This window comes from Spinacia oleracea, chromosome 2 (genome assembly GCF_020520425.1).
Source record: "Spinacia oleracea cultivar Varoflay chromosome 2, BTI_SOV_V1, whole genome shotgun sequence".
Lineage (NCBI taxonomy): Eukaryota > Viridiplantae > Streptophyta > Magnoliopsida > Caryophyllales > Amaranthaceae > Spinacia > Spinacia oleracea.
In genome coordinates, this window is record NC_079488.1 from 110,771,538 (window position 1) to 110,787,781 (window position 16,244).

The window sequence follows — 16,244 nt, forward strand, 5'->3', positions numbered from 1 at the left end:
TAAATACCATGGGAAATTGGAGAGAGAAAATGAGGAGGTTGATTAGCATTAAACGAAGGAAGTTGACTGGTAATTATTCTCTTAATCTCACGCGGAATTGGTAGAAGGGAATATAGATTTGCACTTCTTTTTTTGGATTTGAACATTAACCACCGAATTTAATTTTTTTGGGCCCAAAATTTTGGGCCCCTATACTATATATCTGGATGGACTGCTCCATAACGGGTCTGTATGGTAGTAGACTTGTAGTATCCTAATCCGTGTAATATAGCACTCTGTAGCAGTAGCCTAGTTAGTTATGTGAAAACACTTGTGTCAATTCTCGATAGATAAATTGACAAAACCACCTAACTTCTTGGTAGACATAGACTCCATTTGATTTGGGGAAAAACATTTTTAATGAAAAATAATTTTTCATGTAAAACAGAATTCCAAATAAGTTTTTTTGGTTTGGCTACTTACAAGAATATTCATAGAAAAAAAGAAAATGAGAGTACAATTAACAATCTTAATTTGTTTATTACGCAGTACAAGGCTATTTAACACTCTTCTAAGAGTTGTAACCAACCCCGAAAAAAAAAAAGAAAAAAAAAAATCGCTCACGGACTCTCCCTATGTAGTTTTTTTTCATTTCAGGATGCAGCTCAACGTCATTATATTACAAGGCTGGCCATCCAAAAAATCTAAAGGAAAAAATTTACCAAATGGCAGAAAATGAATACTGTAGGTAATATTTTCAAATACAAAATTCAACAGCTGATACAATGGAAGTGACAAGTTTATTATCATCCAATGGCTGGAATTTTTCGCCGAAGAATTAGCAACTTTACTTGATTTCCGTGGCATTTGTACGTACCTATCGGCATCACTGATCCTCAAACTTGTTATCCTTTGACTTTTACCCAGTTTCATTACATATGCATCAATGCATCACTGATCCTCAAACTTGTTATCTTTGACATTTACCCAGTTCATTACATATGCAATTATGCATCATGGGTACTTGCTTGTTCTTATAGCAAATCCATAAGTGGTGGCTGCTCAGAAGTTGATGCCTTACGCGCACCTGATGTAGCACCGGGATGACCTTGAGCACCTCTGCCTCGTCCCCTTCCTCTACCAACAGCAGTCGAGGGTGGTGGAGCCAGTCTAAGGGCAGTTTGGTCATTTTTGGCAGATGAGAAAATGGAACCGAGATCTTTCGAATTCCCTGAACTATAACTGCCTTGGTTTTGTTTTAGACCACCTAAAGTTTGCCCATTACCAAAACCCAGGTTGTTCAACCCTGAACCTCCCTGATATTGTTTTGATGGCTCAGCAAAACTTGGTGTCTGGAAATATGCACTGTTTGATAAATTGTTGTTCTGGAAATATGCACTGTTTGATGAACCTGTGCTAGAACTAGAACCAGACACAAGCTTGTTAGTGGATAGTCCTGAAATCCCATTGTTTAAATTTCCAGAACCAGTATTAGGTCGAGGGGGCCAGTCAGCAAAAGGATCAATTTCATCAACACTTGCAGTAGATGCAGTAGATGCGCTCTGATTTGGTGTCTCATAATTACTTGTTTGAGAAGTTACACCAGATGTTCGAGGTGGCCATTCAATATCGATTGACGGGCAAGAATTCATCATTTGTGAATCAGAGATAGAAGGTAATACCGATGAATTGGAATGCACGGATACACCATTTGTCAAACGATTCTCATCAACAGGCTTTGTTGAAGATGATACATTTGCTGAATAAGATTGGTTGGTTGTGTCTGATTTCTTTGTCACAGGCCAGTCTTCGTCCCATGAATGACTCTTCTTTACAGCTGAAACTGAGTGTGTTCCATTCATTTCAGTAGGTTGTTTCATCATAGATCCAAGTGCAGGAGATGATTTGACCTCGTGTATGCCAGATTCGGTGACAGATACTCCTCTTTTCTCCTCTATTTTCCTGTGATCAAACCAATCCCACATAAATCAAATGAGAATCAAAACTGCACATAGCAAAAGAATGAAGTGTGAGTTACGTTATTTGGACTCGGGTACTAGTGTCGGACACGGGTACGTGTCCGAGTGTCCGATTCCGCTAAATTGTGAAAGTTTTCCATGATTTAAGTCGAAAATAAAGTGCCGGAGTGTCCGTACCGATGTCGGAGTGTCGAGGATCCAACACGGGTACTTGAGGTTAAATGAAGAGTCCAGGTAACATAGAGTGTGACTAGAAGAAAACAAAAAAGGACATGATGAAACTACCTTAAAATGTCCTTAACAAAGGCCATATACTTTGCAAACTGTTGGACATTTAATTGCTGAGCGATTAGAAGAGGAGTGAGAAGAGGGAGAACATGTTCCGCCACAAACTCTGTTCCATACTGAAGAATGAAGATAGCAGAAGAAAGCCATAAGATTAAATTTTAACTTATAATATCGATTTGATAAAGTATCGCCGAAAGAAAATAATGCTGAATTACCTGCTTTAAGATAGAGTTAGCGACCGAAAGAGTACACATAAGAGTTGGCTGTGAACGGTCAACAGCTGTGCACCGTTGAATCGTTTGCAATATTTCTAGGATAGAACTTTTATCAAGTGTGTGAATCAACTCCCCTAAGCACAGCAATGCATTTACTCTCACCTGCTCATCAGATGCAAATTTATCAGGTATAACCATATAAAATGTCAAAATCCACAGATGAAATGACTGCAGAATCGCAGATGCTGGAGAAATAGAAAACTATTTAACACAATATCTAACATCAGCTGGACTGATTGAAAATTCTAACTTAAGTTGTATTGCATGCATCACCAATGTTTAATCTCTAATAATTTCAGTCTGGTTTCAATGATAATTGTCAAGAAAAACTTCATTACTGAATTTAGAGTGTACCAACAGCTTCATGTGGCATGCTAAAAGATTTGTCTAATTATCAATAGAGGGGGTTAATAGATTCATTGTTTTCCAAAGCAACGAATGAAAGAACAGTTGAAACTCCAGACTCTCCGGTGCAATAAGAATTCCGATAGAGCAGGTAGGATACCAAAAGTGTAATCACATTGACCGGGAGTTCTAAGTTGCAATAATAACCAATCTGATATCTTCTATGACAGCAAGAAGAGTTCACCATCTTTCCTTCCCAGAATTTCTACTATATGCCAACTCACAACGTTATACACTCCTATTCACAATATAAAAGCTAATGCATAATAATAGAGTGCATACCGCTCGAAACTCCAGCATCCAATAATGTCATCAAAAGCAAATACGAGTAATAAAGACATAATCACCCTCAATGAACCCTTCTTATATTAAGAAGGAGAAGATGACGATACCGATGAATAAGTTACTTACTGCAGCGACAGTGGTCTTGAGAGCCAGGCCATGTACACGAGTAACTATTGCTTGTTTCACCAACTGCAACAATGAGGATAAAATAAGTGTTACAGATATGCTTAAAAAGCAAGCAAACTATAGTTAAACTCCTAGGTTCACAAAATAATCCAATAGCCATAGGAAGAAACTAATACAGAAAATGTCCAGCAAATTTATAGGATAAGCCGTATCACACAGAAAAAGTGCCTATCCTCTCAAAAAAAATCTTCTTCAACATTCTCTGTTCAATATAATCCCAAACGAAAAGATTCCCTTGAGATATTTAAATAACAGAATGAAATAATGAAAAACACAAGCCACACCTGAGGATCCAGAAGCTTTGTAAGAGAGAGTGTTCTTTTCAGAACTTCCTCTTGTATGCGAGGATCAGTGTCATCATAACCACGAACAAGCATGGGAAGCACACGTGAGACTAGGTCTTCATGACTACTCTGAATAAATAAATAAAATAGAAAAAGTTAGTAGCAGCATTATACACATGTTACTCCACTTTAGTTTTACATTTAGTTTACATGCAATTAGTTATACTCCCTTGTCCCTATCTTTTTTTATACTTCCTTTATATATCTGTCTCATCATTTTTCACATTTCTTTTTCAGGTTAAAATATATATCACTCTCTAAAGTACAATTATGAGCATATATCACCTTCACCAACAAGTGATACACTGTACTTCTGATTATGCATTTATAGTGATACATACCCTGTTTTCCCACTTCGCAACACAATTTGTACATGTCAAGACGCGAGGACAAATTAAACACCTAGAATTCTAGAAAGGACCTTTTTTATCTTGGGAATAGAAATGTAGAGATGGCAATTCTATATCGAAATCTTAAGTTCCATATTTTCTTCATGGGATTGAGTACACAATAAGAAGAGTTAGTTTCATGGAACTCAAGGTAGCGAAAGAGCAATGAATTCCCATAATCACAAATCCCAAGTTGAATATCAAGGGATAAGGAATATAGTAATATACAGATTGGGTATTTAACCCACCATTTTATTACCCAGATGAGGGGGGTAGAAAGGAATTGGGTATGAGTATTAATAAAGAACATTTCATTAATTAATTTATTTCCGAGCACATTCCTTACACAAAACATGAAATTACGAAATGAATTCCCAACCACCAAATTCTGCTACAAATTCCCAAACTGCACTCCCTATTCCCAACTGCTAACTAATTAACTATACAGCAACGCTTCAACTCCATAAAGAAAGAAGAATTTGAACCATCAAGGTACTTCTCCCGCCATTCCAAGTTTTCCAACCCACCAATAGCCCTTCGATTCAAAGGAAGCAAAAGAGAAGTACATAAATTCATATAACTGGGCGGAACAGATAGACTGTGCTCCATTCAACAATGCTAAGGAACATCAAGGGACCAACAGAAAATACCCATCATAGGCATCTGGATAGCAAAACAAAGAAGCGAAAAGACAAACAAAGAATTACAAGTCACCTTGGTTATAATTAGCTCAGCATGCTTCACAAGCAGTAACAGTGTTTCGCCAGAAGCAGAACTGAAGACAGGAACAAGAGCTGGCAAGGTAGACAGCTCAAATTCTTGTTTGTCCTGCAAAACAGTTAAAAATAATTATATCTACATAGTGTCTGCAATTAGAAAACATGGCGAATTTTTGGGGAAAAAAGAAAAAGTTCTCTCTCATTTCTCTATGACATTACCAGCAAAAGATCACCATAACGATAGAAGCATATGCCAACCATAACTTCAAAATAATTCAAATACATTCCACCATAGAGACCAGGAAAACACCACAACCACGCCAATCACTTAATTATAGCAGCAACATAAAGGAATAGAGGGACAAAACTTGCTCAGAAATTGCAGAGATGGATATTGAACAAGACAAAAACACAAGTATTCAGTAGATTAAATTATTAACAAAGTAACACATGCCGCATGCCACAACCAGTCAACCACACTGAAAAAAGGATGTAGATGAAGCACATGAAAATCTTCAATTTACAACAAAGGCAGCAATAACAGCAGCAATAACAGTGTATCACCGTCCATCTGGATCCTAATTGTGTTTTACACCAAAGTCAAGCAATGATGTCTATACCTGGGATTCTGCTATTGTGAGGACCATTGGCAATATCATTGGTTGCATTACCACATTTCGAAGTTCAGCGCAAAGAGGTGGTAGGACCTGCATGGAGCACAGAAGAAAGGGGTTCATCAGACTCAAGGATGTGCATAGCATGGAAAACTCAGCTGGATGACAGCGAGCTGTGAAAGCCGGAATGTGGATTAATTTGACAGCTTCAATACAGATTGAAGAAAGAAAGAAAAAACTTAAGCAGCTTTCTCATCAAGCATATTTGTTGTCTACCAAACATCAGATGAACTAAGACTCCGCACTGGACATATGCTCTCAGCTACCAGGTTCATTCAACTGCTACTATTAATTATGTGGTTCACATTGTATATTATGCCTCTCCTATCCAGATTTATGGAAACTGTGCATATTGATTGTTAACTAATAACCCATCATCATAGCTTCCTTTCCTCCTCACAACAGTACAGTCAAACTTATATTCTTCTTGAATAAGCACCTATAAAATATAATCAAAACTATGAACATGCAGATTGAAATTTGACCAATATTGACCATTCAGCAGAGTCATCCTTTTATATTACTAGCAGGTATACACTTCCAGTGCTGTCATGTTAGAATAAAAAAATATTATTTAACATATAGTATATAGCAGACTTTACAGGATGTTAGCGAGCAGATAATGTTTCCAATGAGTATTTAGTGATAGCGAGTAGATGCTTGTAAGGATGCATTCGTCAGGAGACTCAGCTCAGCAAGAGAAATTGAGAAAAAGAAAGGTTCCTTAAAGGACATAACATAAAAACTAAAATGCAACAGTAAAGAAAGTCAAACCTTATACCGCAACACTCTTGAGTCAAAATCCTTCCACATATCCGACAATGCTTTTAAAAACTCAGTCTTCTGCATGTTATCTCTTTCCTACAAACAAATCAATTTTGTTTATAAACGTAGTCAAGGAAGTCAAAGAGAACCCTTTAAAGCTAAGGGGAACAGATGATTCTTACAAGCATGTGGTCCAAGAAGCGAAGCGCCCGCAATCTTGTATCATTTCGGAAGAAAGATGAACCTCCAATAGATTTGAAAGACAAATAAATTCCACAAATTTCAAAATAACAATACAAAAAACAAGATTCTGTCACTCTTATAATAGTTTAACAAAATCAACTTTTTAATACAAGAATAAGATCTAGTATCCTATCATGAGGCAAGACTCGAATAACATTCTTTAAGATTAAGAATATCGCATTTGTTGTGAACTTTTTTCATTTATCAATATTTCAGCCCACGTATTTCAACACTATGCTTGTAAGGATGAATTTAAATTTAAAAGCTTGGCTTACAAGTTAAAACAAATCATAATGAGCAAAATGATTTTTGAGCTTGGCCGGTGTCAAATTGTGAGAGCAAAGGACATCGAATTCACAGACAAAGTGAAGCCAGTTAATTTAGATCCTTTTGTATCTTTGACAAAAAATTCTGAAAAGATAAAACCAACTAGACTACTTAAATGCTGCTACTCCAGTCAACAACATTTCATGATAGCAACTCTGTTATCAAGTTCTTTTATGTTTAAAAATTGGTAATATCCCAAAAATATAGCTTGAAGTTCACTTTAGGATCCCAAATCAAGTTAATTTACAAACCAATTCCAAATTCAATACATAGCCCAACATAACAAATGACATATACCATAGCAGACAGTTAAAATCAATACCCTTCATAGCAGACATTATACTTCCATTCACTAATAGAATAGTAACACATACTCTTTCCTTCCGAAAAAGAGTAGGAACACATACTACCTCTGTTTCTTTTTATGAGGCGTGTTGCACAGTTAAATACTTGTGCACATATAAAGAATTTTATAGATTGTAGATATTGGTATTGTGAAAATATAACAAATACTGTACAGTATTGATATTAAAGTGGCATATAATGTTGCAGAGATATTGTAGAACGACTTATGCTTTGGAGGGGAAATTGGCTAAAAATGCCATGTAAAATGAAACTGGGGGAATAAAATCTTTGTGCAAACTAGCATTTAAAGCTTGAACATAAACAAGAGGGAAACGGGACTACTCATCCCATAAAATAATAAGCACAACTAGTACCTGTAAAATCCATAGCTGAAGGCCTCAAAGACTCATTAGATGAAAGCATCCTTTGTAGGTCTGGAACCAACTCTGGCGGGATGGATGAGAATGCCTCACTAGATAAATAGTTCAGCGTATTTATGTACTGCCAAAAGAACAATTATTCAGAATAACAGGCAAGTAATGTATGTCATCCAATAACAGGCAAGTAATGTATGTCATCCATCAAAAGAATCCCAGAGCATGGGGAAAAAAAGACTCAGGAAAAGTAACCAAAAATTAATTAATAGGACTGGTCTAATTAAATATTCGTCGGAGGTGAATCTTTGCTCTAATTGAAAAAAGGTCTGAAGAACCTAAATGACTCAGGGTAACAACACCAAAAAGATCTTACACCCCTTTTGGAATTCTATTTATGTACTGCCAAAAGAACAACTATTTTAAATAACAGGCAAATAATAAATGACATCCATCAAAAAGAATCCCAAAGCATGGGGAAAAAGACTCAAGAAAAGTAACCAAAAAAATTTAACTAATAGAACTGGTCTAATTAAATATTTGTCGGAGGTGAATCTATACTCTAGTTGAAAATAATTCTGAAGAACCTAAATGACTAAGATGAACAACACCAAACAGATCTTACACCCCTTTTCAAATTATAATGCAACGGTAAAGCAAAACTGGTTTATTTGGGACAGCTTTTTTGTGAAGACATCAAGGATATCCAATGAGTAGTGGAACTGTGGAAGCTCAGTTTTTGAGCTCCTAAACTCCTTACAATGTACCACACAAGTCAACCTAAAATATGAAAAAGCTCTTTGAAGCTTTCCAACTTTTATCAGCTCCTAAGCCTCCCTCTCCTATGCGTGAAGAAAATTAAGGGAATTATCCCTTAGAACAATGTGAAATAAAGATGGAGGCGACTCTTCATCCACCTTGAAAAGAAGATTAATCCATCAATGAACACAAACAAAATGATTACACAAACTGCTTGGTCAAAAATAAAAATAAAAGAGCCAAAACCAAAAAAACATAGAAACGCTAGCATCAATATTTTATATCTCAAATTTCAAATTGATAAGATACCATCTTGACATTGTTGTGGCAGTCCAATAAAGGCTTACGAGCAATCAAGTGATAGGCAAGGCATCCAAAACTGAAAATATCTGACAAGCGTCCACCTGAAGACTCTTTACTGCGAACCAACTCAGGGGCAGTATAATTAAGAGATGGTTGTAGCGGAAGAATGGAATCCTCCACATCATATTCCTGCATGTCAATCAGTTAAAGACGGGTGTTTGTAAGTCATAGAATAGGGTAACCATGGCCAAAGACTCCTTAGCTGGATATACGTACATCTTTGGACTCTGATCTTCCAAAACAAAATTGTATAGATTTCAATGATAAAATCAGACAAACATGTCTACAGAAGAAAAGGGCTAACTTACAGCATAGTGGAAGGCCTGCGTACTTGATGAACCACCTGATGCCTGATCAGTGGAAACTGCAAAACCAAAACCACCAAGCTTCCAGGCTCCACTAGCAGTAATTAAGATGCTCTGCAACGTTAAATAACTTGTAAAACATGACACAAGTTGATAGGAAAATGAATAACTTTCACATCCAACTACAAAAGAAAATTAGGCAAAGGAAATGCTCCTCTATTGTTTTTGTTGTTATATCCACTTTCCATTTTGAGGTAATTTTTTTTGTTTACAACTTCTACTTTATTCTACCGTCTTATCTCTCTTATCCCCACGACAATTACAACTTTCCCTCACTCTCTCTTACATTATCCACCTTTCCAGAAACAAGAGTCTACGTACCTACGTACTAAGTGCCCAAAGCTCTCACCCCAACAAGGTCTGGGGAATAGCAAGCGGACACTTGACCACCGCAGTAGCCACGACTAGCAGATAAAAAGTCTACAGTAAATGGGTATAACCCAGAGGGAGTAAGAACTCATGCCCAGAATTGATTGCAATAAATTTTATCCCCTGTAATCAATGACATGATTAACAACCTTCACAACAGCAGGGTCATTTCCGCACTCTCTCCAATCATAAACTATAAATATCTTTTGAAATGTGAGAGATATTTTAAGACATCTAAAAATAGGTATACGTGAAAAATGAACTCCAACTGGACAGAAAAATTTACAGGATAGGTAGAGGATGATGAGTCCTGTAGAAACTAGACTCGGAGCCAATCAAATTACCTTGAGAAGGGTCAAAGAAGAATCAGAATCTCGAATGTGCGAGATCAAACAAAGACATTCTCAGAAGCTTCAGAATTGAGACCGAAAAACAGGTCAAGTACACAACTCAATCTGGCAAAGAAACACATTTGAACCCCTAATCCGATAAGTTCCATCATTCATTTTTAACAGAAACACCTATGTGGAACACAAAATAAAAAAGTTTCTTATCCTAGTAATAACTACCAGAAGCAGCGAAGAAATTGCTGGTGCTGAGAGCCTAAATGGCATCAAGATGGAAGCCAAACGCACACCCCCTCAACCTTTAATCAAAATCCTAAAGCCATAAGAATTTTGCGCTTTCAAATGGAAAATAGTACAAATTCAGTCTTACCGCTCAGAAAGCGTAGGACACAAAAGCTAGCAAAAAGTCCATTACATGTCATGTTTATCATCAGTATTGACATTATCCGCAACTGTCGCAATATTATGCAAATAAAAGCCTTCAGACTTTTTGGGACCATAATTTCTAATGGAACTCATAGGAAACACGTGAGTGTTTGTAGACTTTTAGTAACACTAGTATCCAAGTTTGTGTAAAAAGTATTAGTCACGGTGTCCCTAACTAATACGGAGTAGGAAACATTTGATTTGAGGGTCATTTTAAAGAAGTGAGTTAAAACACTACAGCTTTTCTTTGCCATTTCAATGGAGTCTTTCATTGAAGGGTATCTTTGACAGGTAATGTAGGAATAAAATCCTTCAGCCATATTGGAATCTTAATGTTTCTAAAAGCAACTCATAATAAACATTTGTTTGTTTGTAGTAGCAATGTAGCATTAGTATCCAAGTTTTGGTAAAAAGAATTAGTCACTAGCCACAGTCACAATGTCCCTAACTAATAAGATAATTTGATATGGGGGTCATTTTAAAGAAGTAAGATAAAACACTACAGCTTTTCTTCACCATTTGAATGTTCACCTTTAAAATGTGGTATTCTGTTGAAATTCATTATTAGGAGTGCAAAGTAGGAAAGTGAAAAGCTTGTTTACTAAAAACTAAAAAGATTTTACCTCTTCAAGTTACTAAATTAGACTTTCTTCAAATTTTATTAATAAGGGTATCATTAAGGGAAATAACAGGAAGTTAAAATTTTAATTTACTAGAACTAAAAAGTGGTCTAATGTTTCAGAAAGAAATGAAATAGAATTGCGGTCTGGTATAGAGCACTATAAGAGTCTTCAAATCCCACCAAATTATTGTCATCCAGTGAAAAATAGGACTAGAGAATTCCCAATTGATCAACTTACACAATTACCAGATATACAGAGTAGAGCTCAGAATTGTTGCTCAATGAAACATATGAGGAGGATTTACAAATCTCTAGAAATTAAAGGTGAGTTCAAAAGACATGGTTATGACTTATGATAGGAGAAACTAGAAGCACGGAATACTGAAAAGAGTAGTAATATAAAACCCCTAAACATTTCCCAGATATAACAATTCCCTTGTTGAAGATAGAAACTTTGCTTGTTCGGAGTAACCATCTTAACATTCTAAGCATTATCAAACTACTCATTCAGAAGCATCTAGGAAACCAACTATTGTTTCTGCAATGCAGGTATGCAAATGTTTCAATAGTCCCGCAATCACTAGACACAATACAACTTCTTTCCTCCTAGTTCAACAATTAGCTAACACCTAATTTACAACACAACTAAACATAATACTCCAAATTTACTTCTTCTTCAAGATGGTCAGCTGAATTGTCTCTCCATCACCAGTCACTCCAACGAAAAACTTCCACTAATTCAACAATCAGCAAAACCCCTAGTTCAATATATAAACATCCATAAACTTTGCTACTTTGAAGCAACCATTGCGACAACACGCGGGTTACACATTGCAAAGATTAACATAATACTAATCAGTGTTGAACACGAAAGAAAACAGTGACAGCACGAGTAACTAACCTCGGGAGAAATCGCTCTATGAACAAGACGAGCATTATTATGAAGGAACTCTAAAGATTCGGCAACCTGAAGCAACCCATGTTTGACTTCCAGCAATCCCATCTCCTACACAATCCACAAAACAATATGTACACAACTACATCAAAAATCAAAAATTAAATCACAATTCCACCCCAAAACAATAAGAATAATCTATGATGAGCTGATTATAGAAAGCTAAAAGTGGCAACAATAAGCATTGATCAAACATGGAAAACAAAATGCAGTGATTTTGTCATAAATTCCTAAACTAATACTTAAATCAAAACCATTAATTTAACCATACATCAAAAATCAAAAATTAAATCACAATTCCACCCCACACAATAAGAATAATATATGATGGGCTGATTATAAGAAGCTAAAAGTGGCAACAATGAGCATTGATCAAACATTGAAAACAATGCAGTGATTTTGTCATGAATTCCTAAACTAACACTTAAATCAAAACCATTAATTTAACCATACATCAAAAATCAAAAATCAAAAATTAAATTACAATTCCACCCCACACAATAAGAATAATATATGATGGGCTGATTATAAGAAGCTAAAAGTGGCAACAATGAGCATTGATCAAACATTGAAAACAATGCAGTGATTTTGTCATGAATTCCTAAACTAACACTTAAATCAAAACCATTAATTTAACCATACCATAGCACTCTTGAGCTCTTTTGGAACACTCTCAATATTATGCAAATCCCCAAGAACATTAGCCACAGAAGCAAACATCGGCTCAGTAACAAACGCCATTGCATTCTTAGTCTCATCCAACCCCTGAACCACATGAACAACACCAGGATGCCGGATTCTAACCAATCGACCGGCATCATTTCGCAAAACATCTAAAAACGAATCCTCCGCCGCCTTCGACAACCCGGCCCGAGTTCGACCCTCGGTGAGGGCCCGCTTATCGAGCAACCAGACACAAACCGCGGAATATTGACTACCAGTAGACGATCCACGCGGTTTGGCGGAGTACAATTTCCACGCGAGAGCTGGGCCGGCTGATCCAATCTGATCAACTAGTTCGTAGTCTTGCAAGGGTTTGGGGCCGGTAACTTCTTGTACGGTTGTTGAGACTGTTTTCTCGATCACTGCTGCTGTTCTGGCTAATGCTTGGGTTAGGGTTTTCATGTTTAACGCCATTGTTGGAGAGAGGAGGAGAGAGAATTCGGAATTCTACAATTGGATCGATATGATTCGATGATTCGATCAATTTGATCGATTTGATAGGACGATTGACTTCTTTGATCCTCCGTGGTGGTGGTAGTGGACGGTGGCGGAAGCGGTGGTTGGTGGCGGTTGAATTTAAATGGAGGATGAAAGGGTGTTTTGGTTGTGTTGGTGTTTAACTGTTTGATGTTGGAACATTGGTGGCATCTCTTTGTCCAGATCAGCTTTTGGTTTTTCTTTTTTTTTTTTAATTTACGAGTAATTGCGAATTTGCGAGGTGACGTAGTTGGAGGCACGTGGGAAAGAAAGCCGCCGCCGACAGCCCAACTAAAGATCGGGTGGATTTCCAAGCTGGGCTTTTTGTATATTTTCTGATGGCCCAATTTTAATATTTCTCTTTTCCATAAATATGAAAATTTGTCAAATACAACCTAATAAAGTTCTCTATTTGCCAATTACAACTTCAAATTTCTATTTTTGTCAAATACAACCTGAAATTTATACATCCATTTTAAATTACTACCCAAAATTATTTTCCGACAAAAATCACCGGAATATGATGTCATAATGTTATTAAAAAAATAATCACATATTTTCTATAAAAAAATTAAATCGATAAATGAGAAATTAAACAAAAAGAAAAAAAATCGATAAAATAATATTTTTTAATAGATATTATGTACTACCTCCGTTTCAGAAAGTTCTTTACGCTTTGGAAAATGTGTCCAGATTATAAAAACTTTGACCGTGAATTCTCACTATTATATACATCAAAACGTTACATGTAAGATCTTGTTAGATTGGTCTTGAGATGTATTTTCATAATATCAACTTTTTATATTTTTTTCACATACGAAATTGGATATATTAGTAGTTAAATATTGCATTGGAATCCGTGCAAATAGTAACTGTAAAGATCTTTTTTGAAACGGAGGTAGTACTTCGTAATTTTTTAAAAAAAACGTTATGACATCATCTTCCGGTGATTTTTGCCGGAAAATGGTTACGGGTTGTAATTTAAAATAGATGTACAAGTTAAAGGTTGTAGTTGGCAAAATTAGAAATTTGAGGTTGTGATTGGCAAATAGAGAACTTTATTAGGTTGTATTTGGCAAATTTGCCCCATAAATATTACACTATCTTGTTTTTAACACTATTAACATTAAATATTAGTTGTAACGACATATATTTTTTAAATATTATTTTTAGAAAAAATACAGTCATGTGGGATCTTGTTAGATTTGTAACGACATATATTTTCTAAATATTTTTTTTATATAATTTTTACTTATGCATAATTCGAGATATTAAGAGTTGTGTATGTGTTAGAAAGCGTAAAGTCAACCGTGGTACAATATTTAAGGAATGGAGGAAGTATTACTTCATCCGTTATTTAATACGGAGTATTTAGACTACTTATACAGTAACAGTTTGACTTTTACATTTTTCATACTACCGTTTGTCCGTGTATAAACACGGGATATATGGAGTGCTAGAAGGCTAAAGTAGATGAATATAATAAATAAAAACTGTAGCATCATTATCCCTTACTTTTTTCTTTTTACCGTTTAATTTGACAATGTCGACAATATTAGATTTTTTTTTTGTACTTAATTGTTTTATTACGATTTCTGAAAGCATTTAAAATCAAAAAATAATTTACAAACATCTCATACTAAACAATCGATGCAAATAAATAAAAGTAACTTAATAAATATAGAGTATGTATTGACATTGATTCCATAACACTCTATTTCCCCTTAATTTCTCTCTTTCAAAATGCTACATACAAATTCAAATTCTCATTGCAAATTAGAACTATTTTTTTGCACGAAATTATTGATGAATTTCAAATGATATTTCCCAAAATATTAGGATAATCACTACTGAATGATAAGTTCCTAGCAAGATGATCACATGAGAAAATATTCGTATTATATTATTATTATTTTTCCAAAAAAAATTACACATTTTTTACCTTCTACAACATCACAAATGCAGAGTATTATTTTGCGTTTTTTGGGCTTTTTCTTTGGTATGGTACAAGGCGACCTATTGGTTATTTCAATATTTTTATTAGTCACTCATCTGGAGAGGGTTGTGACTTGTGAGTGTATGGTTATCCACTCATTTGGAAAAACAATTTGTTCCAATACAGAGATAAGATTATCTTAGAAATCTAAATGAATAGTACGTATAATATAGACCACGTGCATATTTTTCTAATGGAATCAATATTTAGAAGGGGGAAAAAGTGCAGGAAACACCATGAGTTGACATGTGCCATTTTTTATTAGTCTTTTAGTACATAGTTATTGATTGATATTTTTTGAAGGATCGCGTCTTCGATATGCGTTTATTGAAATTACACTGGCTGTTTTAATCAATAATTTTCGAGGTCTTATAATATTTTTCTAAAGAAGATCAATATTATGAAAAAAAATTGAACAAATAATCTTTGCTCATAAGAAATTTGGAGACTACAATAGCCGATTCTTTTCTTGGCTACTATTAAAATTTTAAGAAGTCCCAATTTTATACTCATCTAACATCATTTAAATTAAGTGGTCATACGACATTTACAATGATAAAAATAAATTTTCATAACACAAATTAAAAAAAATACATAACTGCTAAAATCAAAATAATTGATATTCTGCATCTTAAAGTCCAACTCGTAATCCACCGCTTTTAGTTTGACGTGAGCAGTGATCAACTAATTAAGTATAGTTTGATGTGCGTACCAACAATTTACGTTGACACGGGAAACAGGTGAATGTCTGTGTGACATCAGCAAATCACCTTAGTTATTTGATTAATGATAATGATAATAATAAATCTTAATTGTATAGTACATGTGCTTTGTAAATTGTCATTATGTTATCTTTATATTGCATTTTGTGAGAGAATAAGCATCCAAGTTGCTGTGGTGTAGTGGTTATCACGTCAGCTTTACACGCTGCAGGTCCCCGGTTCGATCCCGGGCAGCAACATTTTTAATTTTTTTAATTTTTTTAATTTTTTTAATTTTTTTAATTTTTTTAATTTTTTTGTTTGTTTATTTTACATTTGAGGGGATGATCGCAAAGACATACATTAAAAACAAACTTCTTTTTTCAAAAACAAACTTCTTTTCAACATAAAAGCCCAATTTGATTGTGATGTTTTGTCCTTTAATGCTTGTCTTTAGCCTATTTTGTCGTTTGGTTGGCTGAGATATATTTTGTAAAACATAGGCTTTCTAATTCTATAATAAGTATAACATTGAAATGGTATATTAAAGACAAAATAGTAACC

At 35.0% G+C, this 16,244-nt stretch overlaps 1 protein-coding gene and 1 non-coding gene across 2 annotated transcripts; one reads left to right on the plus strand and one right to left on the minus strand.

Moving 5' to 3' along the window:
- Nucleotides 1–473: 473 nt before the first annotated feature.
- LOC110796142 (SCY1-like protein 2 A) lies at nucleotides 474–13,165 on the minus strand. The gene is made up of 14 exons (XM_022001173.2): nucleotides 12,426–13,165; nucleotides 11,730–11,834; nucleotides 9,008–9,118; nucleotides 8,646–8,828; nucleotides 7,578–7,704; nucleotides 6,471–6,532; nucleotides 6,298–6,384; nucleotides 5,470–5,556; nucleotides 4,845–4,958; nucleotides 3,682–3,810; nucleotides 3,338–3,400; nucleotides 2,462–2,623; nucleotides 2,244–2,362; nucleotides 474–1,941 (listed from the first exon to the last, which is right to left on the minus strand). Exons 1-14 carry the CDS (start codon nucleotides 12,918–12,920, stop codon nucleotides 1,014–1,016), a joined length of 2,772 nt encoding a protein of 923 aa, XP_021856865.1. The 5' UTR covers nucleotides 12,921–13,165; the 3' UTR covers nucleotides 474–1,013.
- A 2,702-nt stretch (nucleotides 13,166–15,867) lies between these two features.
- TRNAV-UAC (transfer RNA valine (anticodon UAC)) lies at nucleotides 15,868–15,940 on the plus strand. Its single transcript has one exon. It is a non-coding gene; the product is annotated as a tRNA-Val (tRNA).
- The last annotated feature ends 304 nt before the right edge of the window (nucleotides 15,941–16,244 follow it).